Source organism: Acomys minous, assembly GCF_964271855.1.
Source record: "Acomys minous genome assembly, chromosome: 18".
Lineage (NCBI taxonomy): Eukaryota > Metazoa > Chordata > Mammalia > Rodentia > Muridae > Acomys > Acomys minous.
The window spans coordinates 42,757,187-42,781,669 of NC_140501.1; the positions used below are offsets into that span (position 1 = coordinate 42,757,187).

General features: G+C 38.1%; 1 protein-coding gene across 3 annotated transcripts in view; it reads right to left on the reverse strand.

Annotated features, from left to right (window-relative positions):
* Positions 1–273: 273 nt before the first annotated feature.
* CCDC122 (coiled-coil domain containing 122) overlaps positions 274–24,483 on the reverse strand; it is an 82,307-nt gene continuing 58,097 nt past the window's right edge. For 2 of the 3 annotated variants that reach the window (XM_084767147.1, XM_084767146.1), the window contains exons 5-6: positions 23,596–23,712; positions 274–1,498 (exon numbers count right to left, since the gene is read on the reverse strand). In XM_084767147.1, the coding sequence (XP_084623273.1) occupies positions 1,316–1,498; positions 23,596–23,712 (300 nt within the window). In that variant the 3' untranslated portion in view covers positions 274–1,315. Of the gene's footprint in view, positions 1,499–9,105; positions 9,172–23,595; positions 23,713–24,483 lie in introns of those variants that run through there. The other variant, XM_084767148.1, reaches the window with a different exon arrangement.

Here is a 24,483-nt window from a genome sequence, read left to right on the forward strand (position 1 = left end):
GGATGGACCCGACTCTGGATTCCTGAGCACCTATGCCTGTGTCTGTTTCTTTCACACTGCATTTTCCTGAAACAGTAACTCAAGCTGTTAGTGATCCCAATTATAAACTTAAAAGACGACAAGAAAACTAGAACTTTTAAGTGCATGTTATGCCATATAATCTACATAGCTAGATATGCAGTATTTTAGTGCAACCTTGTCTCCAGCTGACAGTGAGAGCTCCTGTAGTCGTGAGTTTAACCATTTCTATTCGTAGTAGCTTTTCTTGCGTGATGGAACAAAGCTGATTGTGATACAGAAACAGCCATTTCAAGTGTTGACTGTAGTAAGCCATGCTAACCTACGCTAAGACGATTAACACCAGGCATAATGGGATTGCTAATATCAGGTTTTCTATCAGCTACAAACTTACTAAATGTTAGACACATAGGAAGGTGAGCAGATGAATTCAAAACATCTTCTCAATGTTGCTTCTTTGAAATTACTTAATCTTACACATGAATATTTAAAAATTGTATCTTTAGTAATTAATGTTTTATTTTTGCCTTTCTGTAGTTGTGATCAACAAAGCATGAAAGAGAGCAATTTTATCTTCAGAAGTGTTTTTATGTTCAATTTATTGCATTAACAAAAATATCTGCCTTTCGATGTGGAAAATACATCTTTGAATACCTTTATGGTATGCGTGCCTTATGTGATGCTATAACTTTATTTTAGTCACAATATAGGAATAAAGAATTTATAGACTGAAGAGTAAACACAAATCTTATGTACTGTAACACTCTAAAATATGTTACTTAGTAACAAAGGAAAATGATTGCTACCTCCTGGAGAAAAGAGAAAACTTAATAAAATAGTTGATGCATTAAACATATGGCATTAACATGAATATTAACATTCAAGGACTACTGCAAAGACAGTTATAAAAAAAAAAGGTCTAATAAAAAGTTCCAAACAGACAACTATTCTTTCAATATCTCAACAATTTAAGTCATTGAAAATCCAATTGTTTCTTCTAAATTTTACTTTGTAGGGTAGTGAATTCAGCATTGTTATAAGCAGGCATTCTGGGGTGCACATCTGAAATATGCACACACACCTTTTTACTAGCTTCCTCTGAGAACTGGTATTGTCTACCTAGTGCTATGCACTATACACAGGGAGGCACTTTAACTAATAGATAACCGAGTCAAAACAAAAAATAAGGATGAGGAGGAGGAGAAAAAGAAAAAGAAAATATCCGTCACTGAGACAGGCCTCTGGTACTGGGCGCTGGATGTGAAGAATCCCAAGGGGCTTCACAGCATATTTTCTCTCACAATGTTGTTGGCTTGTTCTGCATCTCGCTGGCTTCCTTCACTCCAATGCGCTTTTTTAACTCAGCTGCAGTTTTCTCCAGTTGTTGGATGTTCCACTGCCATTTTCTCCTATTTAACTGAATCTTGTTCACCTTACAATGCAAGCGCTTAAGAATTGCATCATATCTCTTATGTTGTACCTGTTAGAAAGCAGTACACATCAACAGTTCTGTGAGCATGAGAAACCAACAGTCAAAACAGATGCTCTGACTCCTATAGAGAGAAACACTAGAAACCATTCATTGTAAATAACCAACACAGACAAGAATTATTCAAATAGTCAACACATTACCAATGCTGGAAGTTTTCTACATAAAATGGCCACAATACTTTATGCTGTGGGTATTGTGCTCTCTGTCTTTGTCTAAGTCTCTGTCTCTGTCTCCCTTCCCTCCTTCCCTCCCTCCCTGCTCCCCCCCTTCCCCCGTGTATGTGAAGAAACTAAAAATCAGAGTAATCTGAACAAAGTTTCACAGCTAACAAGTAGTGATCTTTGGGAGTCGAACCTGAATTAAGCACCTTCTGCTTGTCAAGACAGTTACCCAGTGTAAAGTCAATGTGGCCTGAAGTTGCCTCTGAGGGTATAATCTTCGTATCTAAAGTGAGAACTAAACTTAAAAATATGTATTGGTAACACAGCTTATTTTCGCAAAGCACAGTAGCCAATGCTCCTGAGACCAGGGTCACTGTGACGTGGAACCAGGGGAGCTGCTTCTGTAACTCATGTTCATTTGCTGCCCAGGAATGCCACCCGCCCACATCAATGACAGCTTCCGGACCTCCTGTGGCTCTGCAGACTTACCAATTCATAAATCATCCACTGTCCTATTACACTCACTTGAATTAAATCACTCTAGTGTCTTTGTTTTACCACTGGTTAAGAGAAATGGTTCTGTTTTCTATATCAAGTGGCTCGCTGAAACATAGCTCCATATATAGGTTAAAAAAAAACCTAAGACACTGGTTCTCAACCTTCCTAATGCTGTGACCATTTAATACAGATCCTTAAGTTGTGGTGAACCTCAACCATAAAATCACTTTTGTTGCTACTTCCTAACTGTAATTTTGCTACTGTTATGCACTGTAATGTTTTCTGATGTTCTTAAGCAACCCCTGTGAAAGGGCATTTAACCCCCAAAGGGGCTGCAACCTACAGGTTGAGGACCTCTGGAGTAAGAGATGGTGTGGTCTGTTTCTTGCCATTAAGTAAATGAGTAAATTTATTCTGAGCCAGACAACAACACACTGCAAGGCAACACTGCAGTGGAAATTGCAAGTGACACGGTGTCTGGCCATAAGAAGGCAAAAAGACTTCATTTTTAAAAAGCTGAGTAGAATTCCATTGTGTATATGTACTACATGTTCATTACCCACTCATCAGTAGAAGGGTATTTAGTTTTTGTCTATTCCCTAGCTGTTTGTTGTGAATAGAGCAGCAGTGGACATGGCTGAGAACCTGTCTATGAAGTAGGATGTGAGTCCTCTGGGCACATGCCAAGGGTTACAGCGAGGCCGTACGGTAGTTGTTCTACCTTTAGCTTTTCTGAGACTTTGCCACCAATTAGCAAGCTCACCAACAATAAGTGAGGTTTCCCTTCTCCCATATGCTCACCAGAATTGTTGTTACTTGTTTACTTGATTTCAGCCTTTCTGACGGGTAAGATGGAATCTCAAAGACTTTTAATTTGCATTTCCTTAATTACTAAGGATATTGGACACTTTGAAAGACATCTCTTAGCAAATTTTCTGTCTTCTTCTGAGAACTCTGTGTCCATATCTATAGCCTATTTTTTGTCTTTGTATATTCTGAAAGCAAAACTTTATTAGATGTACTGTTGGCAAGGATTCTCTCCTGCTTTGTGTATTCTGTGAGAATTTTTGAAGACACCACACACTTCACAAATACAAGGCTTGAAGGAAACAAAGTGAAAGTGGCCTGGAAGCCTTCTCCCTGTGGCCTAGCTCTCTCAGCATTCAAAAGTGCCAAGGGAGAAAAGAAACTAAAAGTCCGACCCAGCTGTAAAGTCTACAAACCACAATGATGGCCCGCAAGGCAAAAACATAGCCCACGGTGCCAAAGCAACACTGGTATCTCAGGGGTAATCAACAGCCACCTAATTGCACTTAATGCCTGCTCAATGCTTGGAGAGAATTCAGAGGATTCGAGCTTGTCATTGTAAACCTAACAAAATACCTGTGGCTAGTGACGCCATAGACCCTAGAGGAGCTTCTTTTTGCAGAAAAATGAATATTTAAGAAATATGCAGCTGGTCAAAGGGTAGAGAACAATCAAATATAAGGTGCCTATCCCCAGCTGATACATCGAAACTCAACTTCTATTCCTAAGGCTGAGAGAGCATGGTCAAGATGGGGGAAGGAAGATTATAAGATCCACACGACCAGGATATTCGTTACAACAAAGTGTCCTCTATATATGACAGAGTCACACTCATGAATTCTTATGAACAATATAGTTTCCCTAAACAAGACCTACACAGTGAAAACACCAGTTGACATTTCAGTATGGATGGGACACATCTCAAAAGGCCCCTCTTCTGGATAAAGATCTACAGACAATAGTCACTAAGTGAGGGAGATTCAGCCTTTTTCAGGGACAAGCCCCACCCCCACCCCATAGGCTATCCAATTCCAAGCAGTCATCCCTAAACATGCATATGTTAATAACTAAAGGAGAGGTGGTCATGAAATCGAAAGAGTAAGGAAGTCATGGGAGGGCGTAAGTGGAGAGTATGGGGTGGGAAGGGATGTAATCACAATACTCATGCATGAGGATTCTCAACAAAATAGTAATAGCATAAAAACATAAATAACAGAAAGTTTTTTTTAAAAAAAAGCCCTACATTAGAACTGACTATACAAAGCATATCTAATTTGTAAAAAGCAGAGGGAGCTCAAGTTCTTAGTGAATGTGTTTTGTTGAAATGGGCATAGCCCTGTCAAGGACACCAAGGCCTCTGATGGATGGCAAGCTGACAAAGCCATTTCTGCATATGGCCATGCTGAAGAGGAGTGCCAAATAGTGTTGGACTGTTTATGAACAACTGACTAGTGTGTTCAAAGACTAGCAACTTCCTCCTCCTGGGCGCTTATATGCTGAGACTGCTCACCTACAGAACCCCCCTACCAAGACTAGCTAAGCCTTCTCCCTGTGCCTAATACACATATTGAGGCTCTGGTTCTGGTGAGAGTAGCTGCCTTCCCTTGGAAGTAGCAGATCTCCCACTTGATGCAGGATTTACTGTACATGTGTCAATGCCCCTGGTCAGGGTTTCAGGATGTAAACCACACAGGCCAGTACCGAAGCAACAGAGATCATGGTGGTTAAACAATTCACATATGATCCACTATTTACATGAGATAAATTACTTTTAGCATGTTCACAGAACTACACAAACATAGCCACAATCTATTTTAGAACATTTTCATTATCCTCCCAAGAACACAAGTAACCATTAGCAATTAAGTCCATTCTCCTACTCGACTCTTTGTACTAATCTAATATTCCTTTTATGCATTTACACATTCTGGGCATTCCATATAATCAGAATCATACAATAGGGTTTTGTGTGTGTGTGTGTGTGTGTGTGTGTGTATGACTGGTTTTTGTCACCTAGCACAGTCTGTTTAAGGATCTGCTATGATGTAGACCTTATCAGTACTTCATCCTTTTTACTGTCAAATAATGTCCCATTGTCTGATGAATCACATTTCTAGTACAGCTGTTGATAAACATGTGATCTGTTTCCCATTTTTAGCTATTATGGATCATACTATTATGAACATTCATGTATAGGTCTTTGTGTGCACATGTGTTTTCACCTTTCTTGGCCATAAACCTAGGTAAAGAGTTACTAGGTCATTGGTAATTTCATGTTTAACCCTCTACAGAACTAATTTCCAGAATGACAGCACCATTTTACATTCCCACTTGTAACATGTAAAGGTTCCCAATTTCTGTACACCCTCAAAATATTTATTACCACTTGCTGTTTTGTTAACAGCCATGATATCTCATAGTCAAACATTTATTTATTTTTACATTTATTTAGTGGTGTGTGTGTGTGTGTGTGTGTGTGTGTGTGTGTGTGTGTGTGTGTGTGTGTTGTAGGTGTAGGTGTGTATAAGCGTTCTCATCTTTCACCATGTGGATTCAGGGACTCAGGTTGTTAACCTTGACAGCAACTGCCTTTACTCACTGAGCTGCCTCATCAACTCAATATTTATCTTAAATAAAGCAATACAGTTATATAATAATAGGGCTGAGATAGGTACCTATTACACACTCACACAAACATATATATATATATATATATATATATATATATATATATATATATATGAGAGAGAGAGGGCGAGCACTGCAATAAGTCAGAAAGGTGACAGCTTAGGTAAATTCAAAGTAGTATTAAGTTGTCAAATTATCAATTTGCCCAGTATGTGACAATAACTGATTTGCTTTGGAGATTCTCAAGACTGTCCTCAATCTCTCTTTCTTTGTAATGCTCAGCTTTGGCTACCAGGATCCAGACTGAGCCACATGCTCAATCTCCCACTACTTTTGTCTCTTTCTCAGCCCCTCTACTGGTGCTCAGGGGCTCTTTCCTGCACTTACAGATTGGATACCTTTGATAGTACAATCAATATTATAGCCCTCTTCATCTTCATAGAAAATATTTTTACACACACACACACACACACACACACACACACACACACACACAGAAGGACCAAGGAAAGCAATCATGTTGGAACACCACTGTGTACCCACAGTGGAAGAACTGGAATGACAATATAGATATTTCAAAATATTGACATAAAAACAGAGTAAGAACTCATCAACTAACACTTCAAATAAACTGCAATAAATTATGTAAATATATAATGTATATATATATATATATATATATATATATATATATTCAATTCTTGCTAATTTTTCAAATTCAGATGACGTATTCTACTTAGGAAACCAAGCTTGTTGATAGACAAAACAAAAATGACTTTAGAGGATTAAAAATAACAATATAGGCTCTGGCCAGGGGAAGAGGTAAGATAACTCCTTCAGCTCCTCCAAACCCAGAGCCCCAGCCTCACCTGCCGCTCTGCAGCAGACCAACCAACTGTGGCTACCTTCCCCCACCCCTGTCCTCCACCCACTTTATCACAGACCCCAGCTCCATCAGGCTGGTGGGAATGCAAAAAGCCACTATAGAAATCACTGTGGCAATCCCTCAGGAAGATGGCAATCAATCTACTTCAAGATTCAGCAATACCACTCTTGCGCATATACCCAAAGGACACCTCGTCCCACCACAGAGGCATTTATTCAACCATGATTATTGCTGCTCTATTCATAATAGCCAGAAACTGGAAACAATCTAAATGTCCCTCAACAGAAGGATGGATAAAGAAACTGTGGTATATTTGCATAATAGAGTATTTTCTGCTATTAAAAAATCATGAAAATGCAGGTAAATGGATGGAAGTAGCAAAAACTACTCCTGGGTGAAGTATCCCAGACCCAGAAAGGCAAATATGGCAAGCGTGTGCATATATATGGGTATTAGCTATTAAGCCAATGATACCCAAATTACAATCTGTAGAACCACAGAGGTTAGGCATAGAGTAAGGGACAAAGGGGGCATGCAGATCTCAATAGGAAAGGCTAATAGAATAGTTATGGAGGGTTGAGGGGGGTAAGTGGGATGATAAATGAGATGGAGAAGAAAGAGGTGGATGAGGGACAGAACAGGGAGAGTTAGCTAAAACTAAGGGACATTTGAGTGCTAGTACTGACACCTAATACAATCGATGCTTCTTGACAAAACTATGTATGAAGGCATTCTACATGAACTCACCAAATGATGTTGATGACAAAATCCTAACTTGCCAAACATTAAATAGAAAAAAATGTATTAAATAATGAAACTATATACTAAAGAAACTTTTCATTATTTTGAATTTCTTTAAAAGGATATATATCTGTATAGTGTGATTTCTGTTGCTATGATAAACACCATGACCAAAAACAATTTAGGAGAAAAAAAATTTTGGCTTATAGACTATAGCCCATCACTGAGAAATTTCAGGGCAGAATTCAACCAGGAAACCTGGAGGCAGGGACTAAAGCAAAGACCGTGGAGAAATGCTGTTTATTTGCTTGCTCAGTTACCCTAATAGCCCAGGCTCACGTCTCTAGGGATGGGGCCACTCACAGTGGTCTGGGCCCACCTACATCAGTTAGCAATTAAGAAGATGCTCCCACAGACATGTCCATAGGCCAGTCTGATGGAGGCAGTTCTTCAGCTGAGGATCCCTCTTCCCAGATGACTCTACTTTACGCCAAGTTGATGGAAACTACCCAACACGACATTCATTTGCAAATACTGTACCTACTATGTGTGTTTACTCATTAGTAATCTAACAAAATATATTTTCAGAACGTGTTTACTGAATATGATTAGATTCATCTTCCTAGATGCATAACAAGCAGAAAGTGGTTAATACATTTTATAAGAGTTGCAAACTAGCCCACTTGTGAGAGAGCATCCTTCAGCAATTAAGTTATGAAGCTAATTATACAGTCTCTAGCAGACTAAAGCTAGAAAAAGAACCCATAGGCAGGAGGACGGTCTGAGAGAAAACTCAAGCACAAAGACTGTGGTAATGACAATGCGTGTTGCTTCTTGTTGTTGTGATAAGACACTCTGACCAAGAATAACTTGAGAGGAAAGGGTTTCTTTGGTTCACCTGTCCAATCACAGTCTATCGTGCAGGAAGGTCAGGGCAGGAGCTCAAGGCAGGAACTGAAGCAGAGGCTAGGGAGGAATTTGTTTCTTCTACTGACTCTACTTAGCTGCTTAACGGCTTGCTCCTCATGATTTGGTCAGCAGGCTTTCTTATACCTCCCAGGATCACACACCCAAGGATCGCACCACCCTCAGTGAGCTAGACCCTCCCTCCTCAGCCAATGCTCAAGAAAATGCCCCCACAGACTTGCCTACATGTCAAGAACACTCAGGTGCATGCAACCGACTTGGTTTCCATGTATGTACCAATCTTGTGATAATGTGGCTTCCAGCAAGGTGTTTTCTATGAAGGAGAAGCAGTATAGTGACTCACATAAATTACATGTCTCCTAGAAAGTTTGATTTATTGTAATAATATTGTAGTAATACTAAGATTCCAACAATGTTAAATTTCTAAGTTCACAGGCTGAATAACTGTTTTGGCCTAGAGGTGACTTCTTGAAGGAAAGGTGGCCTTGTGAGCATCTTCAAGACCCTCCAGGTGGCATCCTGACTCTGATACTTGTCTTAGTATTAAGACTTGAATACCATTAAGTAGCTAAGAATGTGATGCTTCTATAGAGAATAAAACTTTCCTACTTGTATAAAAAGAGTGTGCTTGCTCTTATTTAGTTATTATTGCTAGCTGGCAAAGTAAAAAACAAAGAACTAGGTGTCGGAACCCCCCCCCAAACTAAAAATGAAATAAAGCCTCATATAGTCACACTTGATCTTGTCTCCTATGACTCCTAGACACACTATATGTCTGTTCCCTGAGCCCAAGTATATTCACATTTTAAGACCTTTGTGCTTGGTTGTCTTTTTGCCTGTAAAGCTTTCTCAGATGTTTGCATGACAAGATCCTTCATGTAGTTCATGTTTTTACCAAGGATTCTCCAAAGAGACCTTCTTGATGAAGTTTTCATTTGCCATGAGATCAGTGTTTCACCTCTTCATGCATTACACTGCATTTTCTCTGTTCCATTTTTGTCCTTAACCTTATTCTTCAAAAAAAAAAACCTTTATTTATTTATTGTTACCATCCTATCTTCAGAATTTAAAAGTAATGGCTAGACAGTAGGCACTCAACAAATGTTGCATGAATTATTAAAGATATAGAATTAGATTTTAAAAAATAAACCAAGGTACTCAGAACCCAACTACCTTAACAATTATAAGTTAAATAAACTGTTAACCTTCTATATGCCTAATGTGTTTGGATATTGATTTCTTTCTCTAGTTTTTTTGGGGGGTTGTTATTAGTTTTTCTATTCATTTTGTTTTTATCTTAGCTACTTTTATCTGATGGATTCTAAGGTGTGAAAAAGCTCCCAGATTTCTTGGAAATGTTGCCCATACCCATTATGTTTTTTCACATATGTCTGAGTGTATTATTGTCTCAACTTTTTCCTCTGTCACTGAAATTTATTGTTTTGCAGTATCTATTGGTGATGCTTTGCTTTATGATGTGGTTTTTATTTGAGTGGTTACTTCTTTCTTTTCATAAATTTTGTTTTGGTTCCTTTTCAGTGTTTCACTATCATTGATTATATTTTCCTCCATAGTTTGGACTTTTGCCTCCAATTTACTATTTTGTTCATTTTTGAGGCTGTCTTATTGATGCCCTGAATATATTACCTTAGTTTGTTATCTGATTTAAAAAAAAATCTTCAATATGGCCATTTGTAGGGATTTAGTTAAGTTCTGAGTCAATGTGTATTGCTTGTTAAGAGCATGGCCATGTGAGGACCCAAATGCCTCAGACCAATGGAAGTGGCATAGCCTTCCCCATATGAGGCTCAGAGGGATGACAAAGCATTCATTGGGTCCAAGGGCAAATGCTGACAGTACGTGCAGAAAATGTCCACTGTAGCTTTCTCCCACAAGATGCTTATGGCCTGACCTACAGAGTGTGTTCTTCCTAAGATTAATTAAACCTGTTTCCTTGTTCATCTGTGCATGATAACCCTGTCCCTTGTTCATCTGTATTACAATAACCCCACTTCCCTGTTCTACTATGTATAATAACATACTGAGCTTCCAGGGTACTGCAGTTTCTTCTAAGAGCCCAGACCACCTGATCCCAGCCTTTCTGTATGTGTGTCTGTCCTTTCTTTAGTGTCTCATTGATCCTAGTCAGGGTTCCTAGACCCAAGCCATGCAAGGACATGGCAGACATTGATTCTTTTTCTTAAAGTATCTGAATTCTTCCTCAGATATTTCAGCTATCTTGGTGGCATTTGGGTTTCCATGGTTGGGAGTTGGAAGTTTGCAATGGAGCAATGGTAAGTCCTTGTTTCTTATTCTTGATGTTTCTTTGTTGCGTTTAGTGCATCTATTAAGAAGGGTATGTCCCTGTTTTATCTTATCCTCTTCTCAAATGTATTCAGTTGTCTATGAGTCCTCCAAGAGGGATGTCTTCATAAGGAATAGTTGCCTTTCCTGCAGCCTTTTTTTTTTTGAGTGGGAGGCATGATGATGTGTTTTATCTTATTTATCCATGCTCCTGTTCTTTGTCTAGCCATAGGAGACCCATTCATGTTACTTTGTTTCCTCATTTTGCTTCAGAGATAGTGGTGATGGAATACTGGATGGAGAAAATGTAGTTTCCAGACTTCTAGAGCAAAGGGTAGCAGCACGTAAGAAATGAAATGAAAATGAATGGGGAAAAGAGCAAAAAAGAGACAAGGCATTGAATGAGAAGAAAGGTAGATAGGTTGAAGGCAGGAGAGGCAAAGAGACTATTATAAGCAGAGAAATGGAAATGAGTAGGAGAAAAGATAAAGAATTAGCAATATCTATTCTGATGAGATAAAAGCTAAAACACAGTAGCTTAACAGTATACAAAATTGCAAACAATTATAAAATAAACAGAAAAACTAAATTACTAACTCATTTGGGGTGGGGGAAGGACAAAAAACAAAGACACACCCAAACATAACAAAATCAACAAAAGCATCATAAAATCAAAACATACAAACTTATATACAAACCAGCCAAAACAAAGTAACAGTAACTTGCAATAGAAGATATTGGTCCAATTTTTTCATTCATTGGGATATGAAATTCCTCCCTTTCCTTGTATTGTCATTTGTATCAGTTTTCGCAAGTAGTAGGGGCAGATTTCTAGTGAGATCAGCTGTTCAAATGAAGCCTATGTGGTCTTCAGATAGGCACTTCCATAAATGTAAATTTCTTACAGCAAGAATATCCTAACTTTGGACCCCCTAAGGTGGGGACAGGTATGGTGACTACAGGTCTAGCACTCATTACCCACCAGCGGCTACTGGGGTGCCAAGGCTCATGTGTGGTGGTCATATCAGGCTGTTTCTGGGGCCAGTGGTAAATGAGTCTTTTAAAGGAGGAAACTCCATTGTGGTACAATGCTGTACCTGCTGTCTGCTAGTAGATGCTGTAGGCTGTCTGCTAGTAGATGCACTTTCTTCTCCCCCAACCCCTGGAGACAGGGTTCCTTTGTGTTAGCCTTGGCTGTCCTGAACTCATTATGTAGCCCAGGCTGGCCTCGAACTCACAGAGATCCACCTGCCTTTGCCTCCTGAGTGCTGGGATTAAAGTCATGTGCCACCACACCCAGCTTTCTAGGTTGGCTCAGAGATTCAGAGTCCACAGAGAGCATCCCAAATGGTGGCTCCTACTGCAGCTGCAGAGTCCCTGTCATTAGCTGTCTAAGGATGAGTGGTGGGCATGGCAGGAGTTGCTAGTCTGAATGACATAGTGGTCATGGTTCTGTTTCACTTGATAGAATCATCCATGTGCTCAGAAGTGGTTTGACTCTGCCATGTTACCCAGCAGTCCTTCAATCAACTCCTAAGCAATTCAAGAAAGTACTCCTTTATTCATCTACATATTTTCCACTTCAAGCCATTTGCAGGATCATTTCCTTTCACATTAAAATGAGATTTAGCAGTTCTTAGTGAAAACATACTAGAAACAATGTTTACCAATTTTTGCTTATTTGAAAATTTCATTTCACCATTACTTAAGAAAAAGCATTTCGCTGGGCATAGTGATGCACACCGTTAATTTCAGCACTCAGGAGACAGAGGCAGGCGGATCTCAGTGAAGGCTGCCAGGGCTGTTACACAGAGAAACCCTGTCATGAAAAACAAAACAAAACAAAGATCTCATAAAATTAAAATTATTGATCAATGGGGTTTTTTAAGGCTTCGATGAGGCTTCCTTTTGTTTACTAGCCATCAATGTTTCTGACTTTTAAAAACTCATTTATCATCATTCTTCTGCAGTACTATTTTATGCCTGCTTTTAAGATTGCTCTTTGTATTTAGTTTTCAATAACTTTAATGATCTGTATTTTTGCTGTATTTAAGCCTGCCTAAAATTTGTTGAGTTCCTTAAATCTTCAATATATACTTTATTCCTGTTTGGAAAACTCTTGGCCAGTCTTTCCTCAGATATTCTGTAGTTTTCATCTTTCCCTCTTTTCATTTCTGGAACTAAATGTGTACAGATGTCAAATTGTTCAATCTAGTCTCAAGGTCACTGAGGCTATATGACTTTTCTTTTCTTTTTTTCTCTTTTTTCTGTTGGTGCCCTGACCAGTGACTTGAGCTGTCTTGTAGGTCAAAGCTTGCATTCTGTTGTGTTTAATCCGCTGTTAATTCCACTCTGTAATTCTACACTCTTAAGATTTTTTATTTCAATAATTTCTCTTGTCCATTCTGACTTCCATTTGGTTCTGTTGCTTGATTGAGTTTCTTTATCTTATTTCATCATAACCCTCATGGCACTTACTTTTTCCCTGTAGAATGCTTAACAGCAGTTTTCGTCGCTAACAACTTCTGAGACAAACAGAACTGCATTTTTATCATTTCAGTGTTACTCTAGCGACAGGTGGCCCCCTTTCTACTTCTTTATGTCTACTAATGATCTATTATTAATTGAATAGTCATACACGTGCTCCAAACTCTGGATTTTGGTATTTTCTTTTGAAAGTATTGAGTTTTGTTCTAAATTAAATTAAATTACTGGTAGATCACCCTGGGTTGGAAGATTTAATACTTAGTAGAGAGTCTATTTCTGTTTGCCCTGAGGTTTCGGTCTTTAAGTCCAGCTTTTGTCGCAGTTATCACTACGATGACTGATATGTTATGATTTGGATGTAAAATGTCCTCCCAGGCTCATGCGTTTGAATATGTCTCTCAGTTCATGACGTTGTTTTGAGAAGCTGTAGAACCGTTTGACCACGGGATCTACCTGGTGGGCACAGGCTGGTGATGGTGGTCCTTAGAGGGTCAGAGGCTGCGAGGAGTGCCGCCTGCATGCTCCTGCTGCCATCAACTCTGCTGTGCCTTCCTGCCTTGAAGGAGCATACCCTCTCAACAGTGAGGCAACCGTAAATCATCCTTCTGCCTTTAAGTTGCTCCCACCACCTATCTGGGCACAGTGAGGTGAAATACAGTGTGTCCTTACTACTAGGGCTAGACAGTAATAGAAAACAGATAGATTCTCTTACAGGCAGAAGTTGAAATCTCAGCTCATCAACATTCTAACCCTGTTTCTAATTGAGGGCCTTAGAGTTTCATTCACACATGCAGTTCAAATAACAAACAAGGCTTTGAAAGGCATTAACATGCAAACCTGAGGTTCCTTGTGAGGCCAAATTTAGTACTGACCCAAATAACATCATGAGGAAGTAAGTCTATAAAAATTATTTCAAATGTAGAGTATTTTTGTTCATAATTATTACAAGGAATCATAATACTAAGAGAGTTAATATTACTTAATTATTAAGAGAAAGGTACGAGAGCGTGGATCATATGATTTTTTAGTACTAATTCCTGGTATGAAAGGATTATGTAGTATGGTGCGCACTCCAACAATTCTCTTAATAATAAAACTGGATAAATGTGCATTTGTTGCAGTATAATGAAAGAGACTAAGGTGTAGAAATATTGTTGGCTGTTTTATAACAATGAAAAAGAATAAGGTGAGCTGATAGATACCAATATGAAAACGTTAAGAGAGATAGGAATAAGTAAATTGGTTGCAAAATTATATGTGCAGTACACATAATGTACCCATGTTATTTTGAGTGTGCGTTTGTGTGTAAACCATGAGTAATAGGTGAAAACAATGGGGAAGAGTAATGTAACTGGAGGTAGTTTCAAAGAACGAATATAGCTTTCTCTCTAATATTTTACATTTTCATTAAGGAGAATATATTTGAAATATGGCGGGGAGGAGGAATCTAACAGATCTGTAATCATATTTTTATTTTATTAAATGTATAACCTTATATACATTATTGAACTTATAACATTATATATGGTAAGTTATTTTGAAGATTTAAATATAAATCCTATATAGTTTTTGGAAAAAGAAAAAAAAGAAAAGGAAAAGAAAAAAAGAATTAATACTCAACATTTAATCTTGTAATTTCTATAAGTTAATAATTGTTTACCATGTTATCTTGCTATCTACTTGAATTCGTTTTTAAAGATTTATTTTATTGTCTTTAGGTGTGAATGCACGTGTACATGCATGCATGAGGGCATGTGAGCACATACAAAGGCCTGAGGCATCAGAGTCCCAGAGATGAAAGCAAACAGGCAGTTGAGAATTGATGTGGGTGCTGAGAACCAAACTCAGCTCCTCTATAAAAGTAGTGAGTGGCCTTAACCACTTAGCTCTCTCTCCAGCCCTGCTTGAATAATTGTTACATTGCCTTTAGTTTATCCTCTCCCCTTTGCTTCCCTGGAGTCTTCAGATAGGATTGATTGGCTCCTGGCTCTGTAATCATCTTTATTCTTAACATCAATAAATGGATGTACTTGTCAGTTGTACAGATGAATGTTGCATGGTACCAAGCCAGATATTCTCAGTTTGCAGTGGCTCTAAATGCACTTAATTTCCTACCTTTTAAATTTTTAAGCCTGGACTATACAAATTTTAGGCAAGAATAAACCATTATAGAATGTCTGTTATCACAAGATACTGCTTGCAACACTCATCAATTGCTAAATCATCTTAAACTTCACCAATTTTTTTCTTGAATTTGGCAAATAACACTTGTTATGCTTTGAATTAAAAAAATTATTGACTATTGCTAGCTGCTTTATATTTGAAGCCTTGTGTTCATACTCTCTCATTTTTTTGGTGATGACTCATAGTTTATTCTTGCTTCCATCTTCTAACATATCTAAAGACAGAAAATAGGGAGGAAAATATAGGCATTGGGGGGTAAATATTTGGAAATGTCTTTTTACCATTTCATTTATGATCTAGAAATACAGAAAACATTATTTTGCAGATAAAGATTGAAATTCAAGAACCATTTCTATTTTTTGAACCACAAATGTAGAGAATAGGAACATAGAATCTAAAATATGCACACATAAATGTTTAAAAACACTAAAGATTAGAACAAATAATGGTATAGCCAAGGCAAAAAAATATGACCTATGAAATGTCCCAGAGCATGAACAAAGAAATACAGAGGGCCAAAAAATAGTACTCAACAGGAAGAGATAACTAATAAAAATCCCCCAGTATTTGAGTTCAGCCTTCTTTAAAAAAAAAAAAAAGATTTATTTATTATTTATAAGTATTCTGCCTGCATGTGAGCCAGCATTCCAGAAGAGGGCACCAGATGTCCTTATAGAAGGTTATGATCCACCATGTGGTTGCTGAAAATTGAACTCAGGACCTTTGGAAGAACAGTCAGTGCTCTTAACCTCTGAACCCCAAGTTCAACCTTCTTGAAAATGTTTGGTTGTTTCAGAACATCAATGTTCAATTGATAACAAGCACACACAGGGAAAAGTCTCAAGGAGGCCTCCTCTTTCTAGACAAATAATGAAAATGGCATCCTCCCAAGACAGAACACTTCCGTCAGAAACTCTTCTACTCACAATGAGTGACACACAACAAAAATGTGGCCTATTTACCACCCACACAAGAGAAGATTCATTTTTTTTTTAAATCCCATGTTCTTCATTGCTGCTGGAGTGGCTTCAGTACGCTAATGGGTAGTCCTGAGTTTTGGCGCCTTCCAAGCAGTAACAAACATCATCTTTTGGAAGCAATGGAATCCAGAAAGATCCTGTCTCATTAAATGGCAATAAAATCAGAGAAAGCCTAGTAAAGTCAGGACTTTGCCAGTGCTCAGTGGTAACAAAGCAATGTAAAGTTACGCAGGGAGTATGCATGGAAAGGTAAGGCACCTGCCAAGTGCAGGATGGAGCATGAGCAGCAAAGGTCTGGAGAGCCAGCCAGAACAACCACATCTGGTTCACAGAGAAAAGGAAACTCTCCTGTCTCCAGTGGATGTCCATGCAGACTACCAGGAAGATATGAATTTAAGTTGCTGCCTGGAAGTAATGAAGAACCAGAGTCTTAAAACATAGGAGCCAACACATCCAGACATTAATAGAAAATCAGCTCTCATGCCTGTGGAACCCCGATGCTAAGGTTAAGTCTGGTGCTTCCAGATAGCCTCTAAGCTAGGTCTATAATGGTAGACTCCCTTTCTCGGCAGGGTTCTCTCTTTGCCTGATCTGGGGAACATCAGATCTTGTAAAAAGCATCACATAGCCCTCAGGGAAGATTACAAGCCCAACTCTCTCCTAGAACCTGTTCAGCAAAAACTTGGGGATGTGTGAAAGTACCCCACCCTATGCTAAAGAGATTCTAGCCTCCGGGAGATGACTTTAAACCATACCTAGAAGTTCTTCCCCCACCTATAGGATAATTAAGTACTATGTTCTCCTTCTTGTGATAGGACCTCTGTATTACTGTATGTAAATGAGGTACTGAACCACTGCGTGTAGATTAAGTATCCTGGTACCCTTCGTCATAGTGAATCAGACACATTCACCCTCAAACCCCTACCCACTGTCCAAGGTTTATAAATAAAGGTTGGCTGGCTTGCTCTCCAGACCTGGCACCATTTCTCTACTATGACAGTCTGAGACTCCATTTATTCTGCTGGATGCTGGGGGCTTGACTGCAGGTCAAGGCAGCAATGGTGAAGCTGCCCTGGCAGTTGCTGAGGCCCAGAAGCAACTCAGCTAGCTCAGTGCTGACAGCCAGTTAAGTACCCACCAGGCCTGCCTTCTGGTAGGTTTCAGGCGTCTGTCTAAATCCTCTGCCATGCTTAGTATGGCAGCTAAACAAAAAGCTCTGTCACTTTTGGTATCATCATGGGACTGTGGAACTCCCAAGTCTCTACTGCCTTCTGGCACCAGCAAGATCATTCTAAAAGAGCTAAATTGTAACATCCGGTAGAAAATCATTTCCACCTCCCGTGGTGAGACTAGGATCCTCTCTACTGCATGGGCCTCACCTTAAAGTGCTCTAGCTGTGCCTGAGAGAAACCAGACCTTTGACCTTGACAAGGTCCTTCTGTTCTCATCGGGAAGCAAGCAGCACCTGGACCAGCCTGCCGGACATGGAACCCAGGCCACCTCTGGCCCACCAGACACTGAACGACACATTCCAAAGAAGATTTCAAACTGAGTAAGAAATGGCATTTAAAATATACCAACACTTCTGTAACAAATACCACAGTTATCTGAAAAACAATCAAAGCAGTCACAATAAACATGCTGCAACACAAAGTCACAAATCTGAGAGGATGAAAAACTTGGGAAAGGATTTAAACAGAAAAATTTTTTTAAAAAATCAAAGTAAAAATTGAGAGACCAAAAGATTAAATAATTAAAATAGAAAAAAGTCAATGTATCTCAATAATAGCTAGAGAAAATAGAGAGAAAAGATATACATTAAAAATTAACTATAAAGTACTCAGTTTGAGAAGTAGAAAAGATAAATCAACAAAGATAAAACCTCAAAGACCCACAAGAAGATAACAGAAACTCTAGTGCGTGTGCCATAGAATCTTACATGGGATAATAAAGAGAAAATGAAAAATTATTCAAATAAATGGGGGAAAACTTCCAAATTTGACCCAAAACAAAACCCTACAGAATCAAGAGTTAGTGGAGTGGATCTGGAAATGGGTCAAGTATAAATCTAAATAAATAAATGATCAAACATGCCATGAATAAAACCATAACCAAAGGTCCTGGAAAAGAATCACTTCATCAGAAGAAGGAAAACATAAACAAATGGGTACAGTTCAACAATCATTGACTTCACATTAGAAATGTGGGCACCAAAATGGTGCAGCTTATCTTCCACTGTGGAAAGAACTGTCAACTCAGAATTCTATATTCAGCAGAAACACTCCTGAGGTTCGGCAGGGATAAATACGTTGTCACAGAGGGGTAAAAGAATGTGCCATCAGCACACCTAGTCTATGAGAATGAACGTAAAAGTTCTCTAAACAGAAAGCTGTGTGTAGATATTAATTAAAATTAATCAAGCCAAGATTTAAAATGTGTGTACTTACTCTTTAACAATGGCACCTAAAAACATGTTATTGGAAGAGCTTATTATATAATACCAACTGCATTTCCAAGATGCTTCTATCAATTTATAGTCATATAAAGGTTGTATTAAGATTCAAGGGCTTTTCATCTTTCCAACTATAATATAATTTGTTATGTTATATTATGTATTATTGTAGCTAAATAAACCTCATTATGGCTTTAATTATCAAAAATTTATTGTTAAATGGTACTGGTAAAACTGGATATCCACCTTCAGAAGAATGAAATTAGATCCATATAATTCACCCTGAATAAAAATAATTGATTCAAACTGGAGCAAAGACCTTAATTTAAAACTAGGAATGCTGAGACAGCTAAAGGAAACCACAGAGAATACATTTTACTTCAAGATGTACTTATAGTCAAGAATATTCTGACTATGACCTCAATATTAGAAGATATAGCCCCAAAGATTTACAAATAGGAAAACAAAAAAGGTAAAATTTCTACACAACAATAAACCAATTGACAGAAACTTCAGAATGAATAAAAATCTTTGCTACCTCATCCTGCCAAAATATGACTGATATCTATAAAATATAAACAATTGTAAAAATTAAACAGGAAAAATAAGACCTGTCACCAACAAGTGGGCTAATGAACAGTTTTTGAAAGAAGAAAAACAGTGGCCAATAATTATTTTAAAAGATGTTCAATATCTCTACTATCATGGAAATGTAAATTAAAGCTGTTCTGAGATTCCATTTCACCCTACTCAGATGGCATCATGAAAAAAATAACAATGAGAAATGCTAGAGAGGACATAGGCAGGAGGAGCCATATTCATTGTTGGTTGGAATAGTACAGCCACTATAGGGATCAGTGTGGACGCTTCTCTAACAACATATAAATGGATAGTGTAAATGTGGTGTGTGTGGAATTTTATTAAGTTAACAAGAAAAGTGAAATTATAAAATGTATGGGACTGGAAAACATAGCAAGTGTTGCAATACAGGCTCCAAATGATAAATACTAGACTTTATCTCTTATATGTAGATCTAGTGAAGTGGAAGTTTCTGGTTTCCTTAAAGACTCAGTTATGATGTGCGATGTCTTTCTGGAACCTGTCTTGTGGGAGGGCATGTAATGTTTTGCTGAAAACAGACATGTGAGAGGGTGCATGATGTTTAAAAGAATATAAATAGACACGCAGACAGTGAGACAACGCGTTTGCATTGCTACCCCATGCAACATTTTGCTGGTATTTGCTTCGTAGAGAGAAATACACCAGAGAACTTTTGGTGGTGCCCTGGCTGATTCTGACCACTTCTGTGGACTTGGGCCTATTCAAGGGAGCCTTGCTGTTTCTGCTGGATCATGTAACCACTACTGATTTGTGTTGTTTTTGGCGTTTGCTATTGGACGGGACTGCTGGTATCCTGACAATGAAGAGTAGAACTGCCCCAAGGAACTACTTCTAAATAGGTCCACAAACCCTTCTCCTAATAAGTTTATTTCTTCCCTATCTCTGGTCAGTGGATTAGAAGGGAGATAGAGGGCTGGAGAGATGGCTCAGAGGTTAAGAGCACCGACTGTTCTTCCAGAGGTCCTGAGTTCAATTCCCAGCAACCGCATGGTGGCTCACAACCATCTGTCATGTGATCTAATGCCCTCTTCTGACATGCAGTATACATAATAAATAAATAAATCTTTACAAAAAAAGGGGGGGAGGTAGAATTGTTTAAGAACCCTAAATAAGATAGGTTTTTAAAAATCTAAGCCTACAGGTGGCACTCAATGTGGGGCTTGTCAGTCTTGTTCCCTCAGTAGCCTCGCCACATAGGGACAATGGAAAGCTTGGCCAAGATGCTGCCCCCTTAGATGGCGGTGGCTACCTCCTTGGAGCACTTAACCATTGTAGTCCCCAATAGCAACAAAAGCCTTGAACCTGGTCTGTTGGCCAGCCTGTGTCTGCTTCTGCACTGGCATGATCTTTAGGGATGCTCCCAGGAAAAAGTCAATAATCTCAGATTCCTTAGTGGGCAGAACAGGTAGATCTCCTCCAAGGCCTTGATCTTCATGTCCTTAACCCAAGCCCAGCTTGGCGACAGGGATCCACTCCTTGTCTTTGGCTTTACCTCCATGAGCCCTTGCAGCTTAGACCACAGCTAGGGCCTCAGCCTTGGCTATGACTTCAGCCCCAAAGACCTCTACTAAATCTTCAGCGGAAGCTACCTCCTCAGCCTCCTAATCCTGGGCTCCTGGGTCCTCTAGGCTCCCCTGCTGCACCGGCATCACCTGCCATTTGATGTTTTCCCAAAGAAGAAAAAGAAGAAGAGGGGAGGAGGAAGAGGAGGAGGAAGGCCAAACCAGCACAGTGACAGGTGCAGCCATTTTCAACCAGCTGCAGAAACACGGTTTTTCTTTGCTTGCTGCTTTTGGAACCCTCTCTGTATGTAACTGTCTTTGTGGAAGGGTCCTTTAAGAGAGAAGGGTTGGGATGCTCACAGGGTACTCAAAAGATCTCTTTGCTTCCAGACAAGAAATTTTAGGAATATGACCTCCCCATTCCGAAAAAGTGGGGTGGATGTTTTTGGTTATCTGATATATTATGGTTGGTTGTTATCATTTAGGGTGGTTGATTGTTATTGATTATGGTCAGGGAGGAAATAAAATAAAGTTAAATCAGGGATCTCTCGCTTCTACTTTTCTTTTTCTCTTATCTTTATCTCTTATTTAATGATGGGGAAAAAGAGGGAAACGAGGCATAATCACAAATAAATTAATTAATTAAAAATTTTTAATATAAAGTAGAATCTACTAGTCTTAAATATTTTACTTTGGTATGGATTAATGTATATTGTAGAAATTTAAGGATTATATATTGATAGACATTTAAGGTTGTTTTGTTTGACTATTGTTTGATATATTGTACATAAGCAGCTTATTTAAAATGTGAGGTAAAGTTCTAGTTTATGGTCCTTATCATTATTTCTATTGTGTGTAGATTGTTAGAGAAAAAGACATTTTTTCGGAAACAGAAAAGGGATACAATGTAGCCTCTGTTAGTTATGTGTATCAAGGTGGGGGTAATTATAAGTAAAGAGATTAGAAAGAGGCCGTGAGATGCGAGAACAGAACCTTTAATGAAGGGCATGGGAAGGCAACAGAACAAAGTGGAAGGGGACTACTGGAGGTGAGAAGAGTCCAGTGGGCAAGGGGGAAGGAGATGAGGGAGAAAGGGGGAAAGATAGCCAACCAGGATGAAATACACATGCAAATCACACTGAAAACCTAATTTGCAAGATAATTTGAAAATAAAAGTGTAACATTGCTTAAATAGAAAAATGTGTTAAAGTGCTTGCTCAGTATTGTTTACTGATTTGTTGTTGTTGTTGTTTCTTAGATACACATGCTTAAATAATTAAGTATTTTCATGTCACATACTTACTGGGCTTCTGTTTTGTTTGACATGTCCTTGTCTTTTTCTTCTCATTTATTTGTCTTACAAATATTTCTAAGAGCTGAGTCTTGTCTTCTCTATTGTTATGAAAGTAAAAATATTTAACTGTAGAGTTTATGTTAAGTATTTTTGTCTTTAACAATGGTTCTTTAACACAGAGCTAAGTGTTTTCTTGTATTTCTCGACTGCTCCTCAGAGAGTATGCATAAGTAGTATGAGATGGGAATTTATCTAGCATTCTCTGCATAGTTTAACCAATACTGCTGCATTTGTTTATGTGTCGGATGGGGAGTGGGTGTGGGTGGAGTGGGTGTGCTGTGATGCATATGGGTGGGTGAGTGGGTGCCACAATGACACCTGTGTCAAGGTCAGAGGATAACCAGCACCAGCGGGGTCTGTCCCTTCACAGGGCTCTCAGGGTTGGTACTCAGTCTGTTAGGCAGCAAGCACCTTTAGCTGCTGAACCATCTCACTGGCAGGTTTATTTTGTTTGAACTGTTCATGCATAAGAACTACTTCTAGATATTTTCTGTTTCATTAATCCATTTTCTATTTTCACACCCCTAATATACTACCTTACTACTTATAACATTTTAATAAATGGATGTATAAAAGAACAAAAATAAATACATGAAATGCCTAATCTAATTTGAATTCCTACTAAATCACAGTGTTTTGTTTACTGTATATATGTAAAGGTAAAGGCTTTTTAATCTTCAAATTATTTAGATGTTTTCATGCCACAAACAAGTTAAAAAAAAGATTTTATCTTCTAAATTGTTGAGTTAAATGTAATTTTTTATTTGCCATTAAAAACACATTCTTTTCCCTACCTTTCCTCCATTATACAACAATAATGACAAAAGTTTTGAGTGGCACCTGGTATGTTAAGAAATTAGTTTCCTTTTTATTTCCATTGCTCATTTCTTTTGGTTTAGAGACAGTCTTGTTCTAAAGCCTGACTGGCCTCGAACTTGTGGCAATCCTTCCGCCTTAGCATCCTAATGCTGGATGGTAGGCAAGAACCACAGTACCCAACCTCATTTTCATTATATATATATTTATTGTTTTTAAACTTGACCCTTGAGAATTGCAACTATCTATCAAGAAGTTTTAGAACAACAACGCTTCCTACTGCTCACAGTTCTGTTCCCAAGATTCCAATGTCTAGAATGGCCATCATTTTTGACCATCTAAGCCTCTGTTTTATAGCCATTAGTTAGGTAGCAAGTGGTTGGTAGAACGAGACCTGGAGGGACTCCAGAGAATTCTAAGACAAGTACCTTTTTGTGACATGCCATTGCTTTGTAGATCAGGCTGGCTTCAAACTCTATCCTTCCAAGTGCTAGGATTATAGGCATGTGTCATACTTGGTATAGAGCAGACTTAACGTGAATACTTGCTTCAAATACTTTCACATATTTGAATGAAGTGTTATCTCTTATTATATTTTAGTGGCTTATATTTAATCAAGTTTTTTTCTCATTCCCTACCTGTTTTGAAAATCAAGAGTGAACTATAGAAATACAAATATAGCATAAGCTCAAGACATTGTCTCATGAAATATTTAAATAGAGATAATTAAGACTCACCTCTATTTCTTTTCTTAATTTTTCATGTGTCTTTTTCTCTTCCTCAAGAAAATGTGTTTTCTCAATGATTGAATTTTTTACTGTCATGATTTTATTCTTTATCTTTGAAATGTCTTCCTGGATATTTGTAAAAGTTAAAAGATACAAATCAAAATAAATACAAGACTTTCAGTTCTTTCATAACTTATGAAAACTAGCAAAATCAAAATTTGAACTTTCAAAATAGGACAAAACTCATGGCCTATAGAACATTACTTCTATAGCTATACAAGACAAAGAACAAGACTTTCAGTTCTTTCATAACTTATGAAAACTAGCAAAATCAAAATTTGAACTTTCAAAATAGGACAAAACTCATGGCCTATAGAACATTACTTCTATAGCTATACAAGACAAAGAACAAGACTTTCAGTTCTTTCATAACTTATGAAAACTAGCAAAATCAAAATTTGAACTTTCAAAATAGGACAAAACTCATGTCCTATAGAACATTACTTCTATAGCTATACAAGACAAAGAATAAGACTTTCAGTTCTTTCATAACTTATGAAAACTAGCAAAATCAAAATTTGAACTTTCAAAATAGGACAAAACTCATGTCCTATAGAACATTACTTCTATAGCTATACAAGACAAAGAACCATTATTTACACAAAGCAAACCTGGACTTATAAACCCAAGTGAAAACAAAATAAGACATGAAGGGAAGTGGTAGTTGTGCTGATGACTCCCTGACAACATAAAAATGATACTTTTAACTCTCTAGCAGGAGTGGCAGATATTTTAATTTGGTGTCCTCTACAGTCTTCAAAGAGTAGTAAGAGGAATACAAAGGTGCCCAAGGTGTAATTATCAATTCAGCTTGTTTGCGTAATAGCGTTAATCACA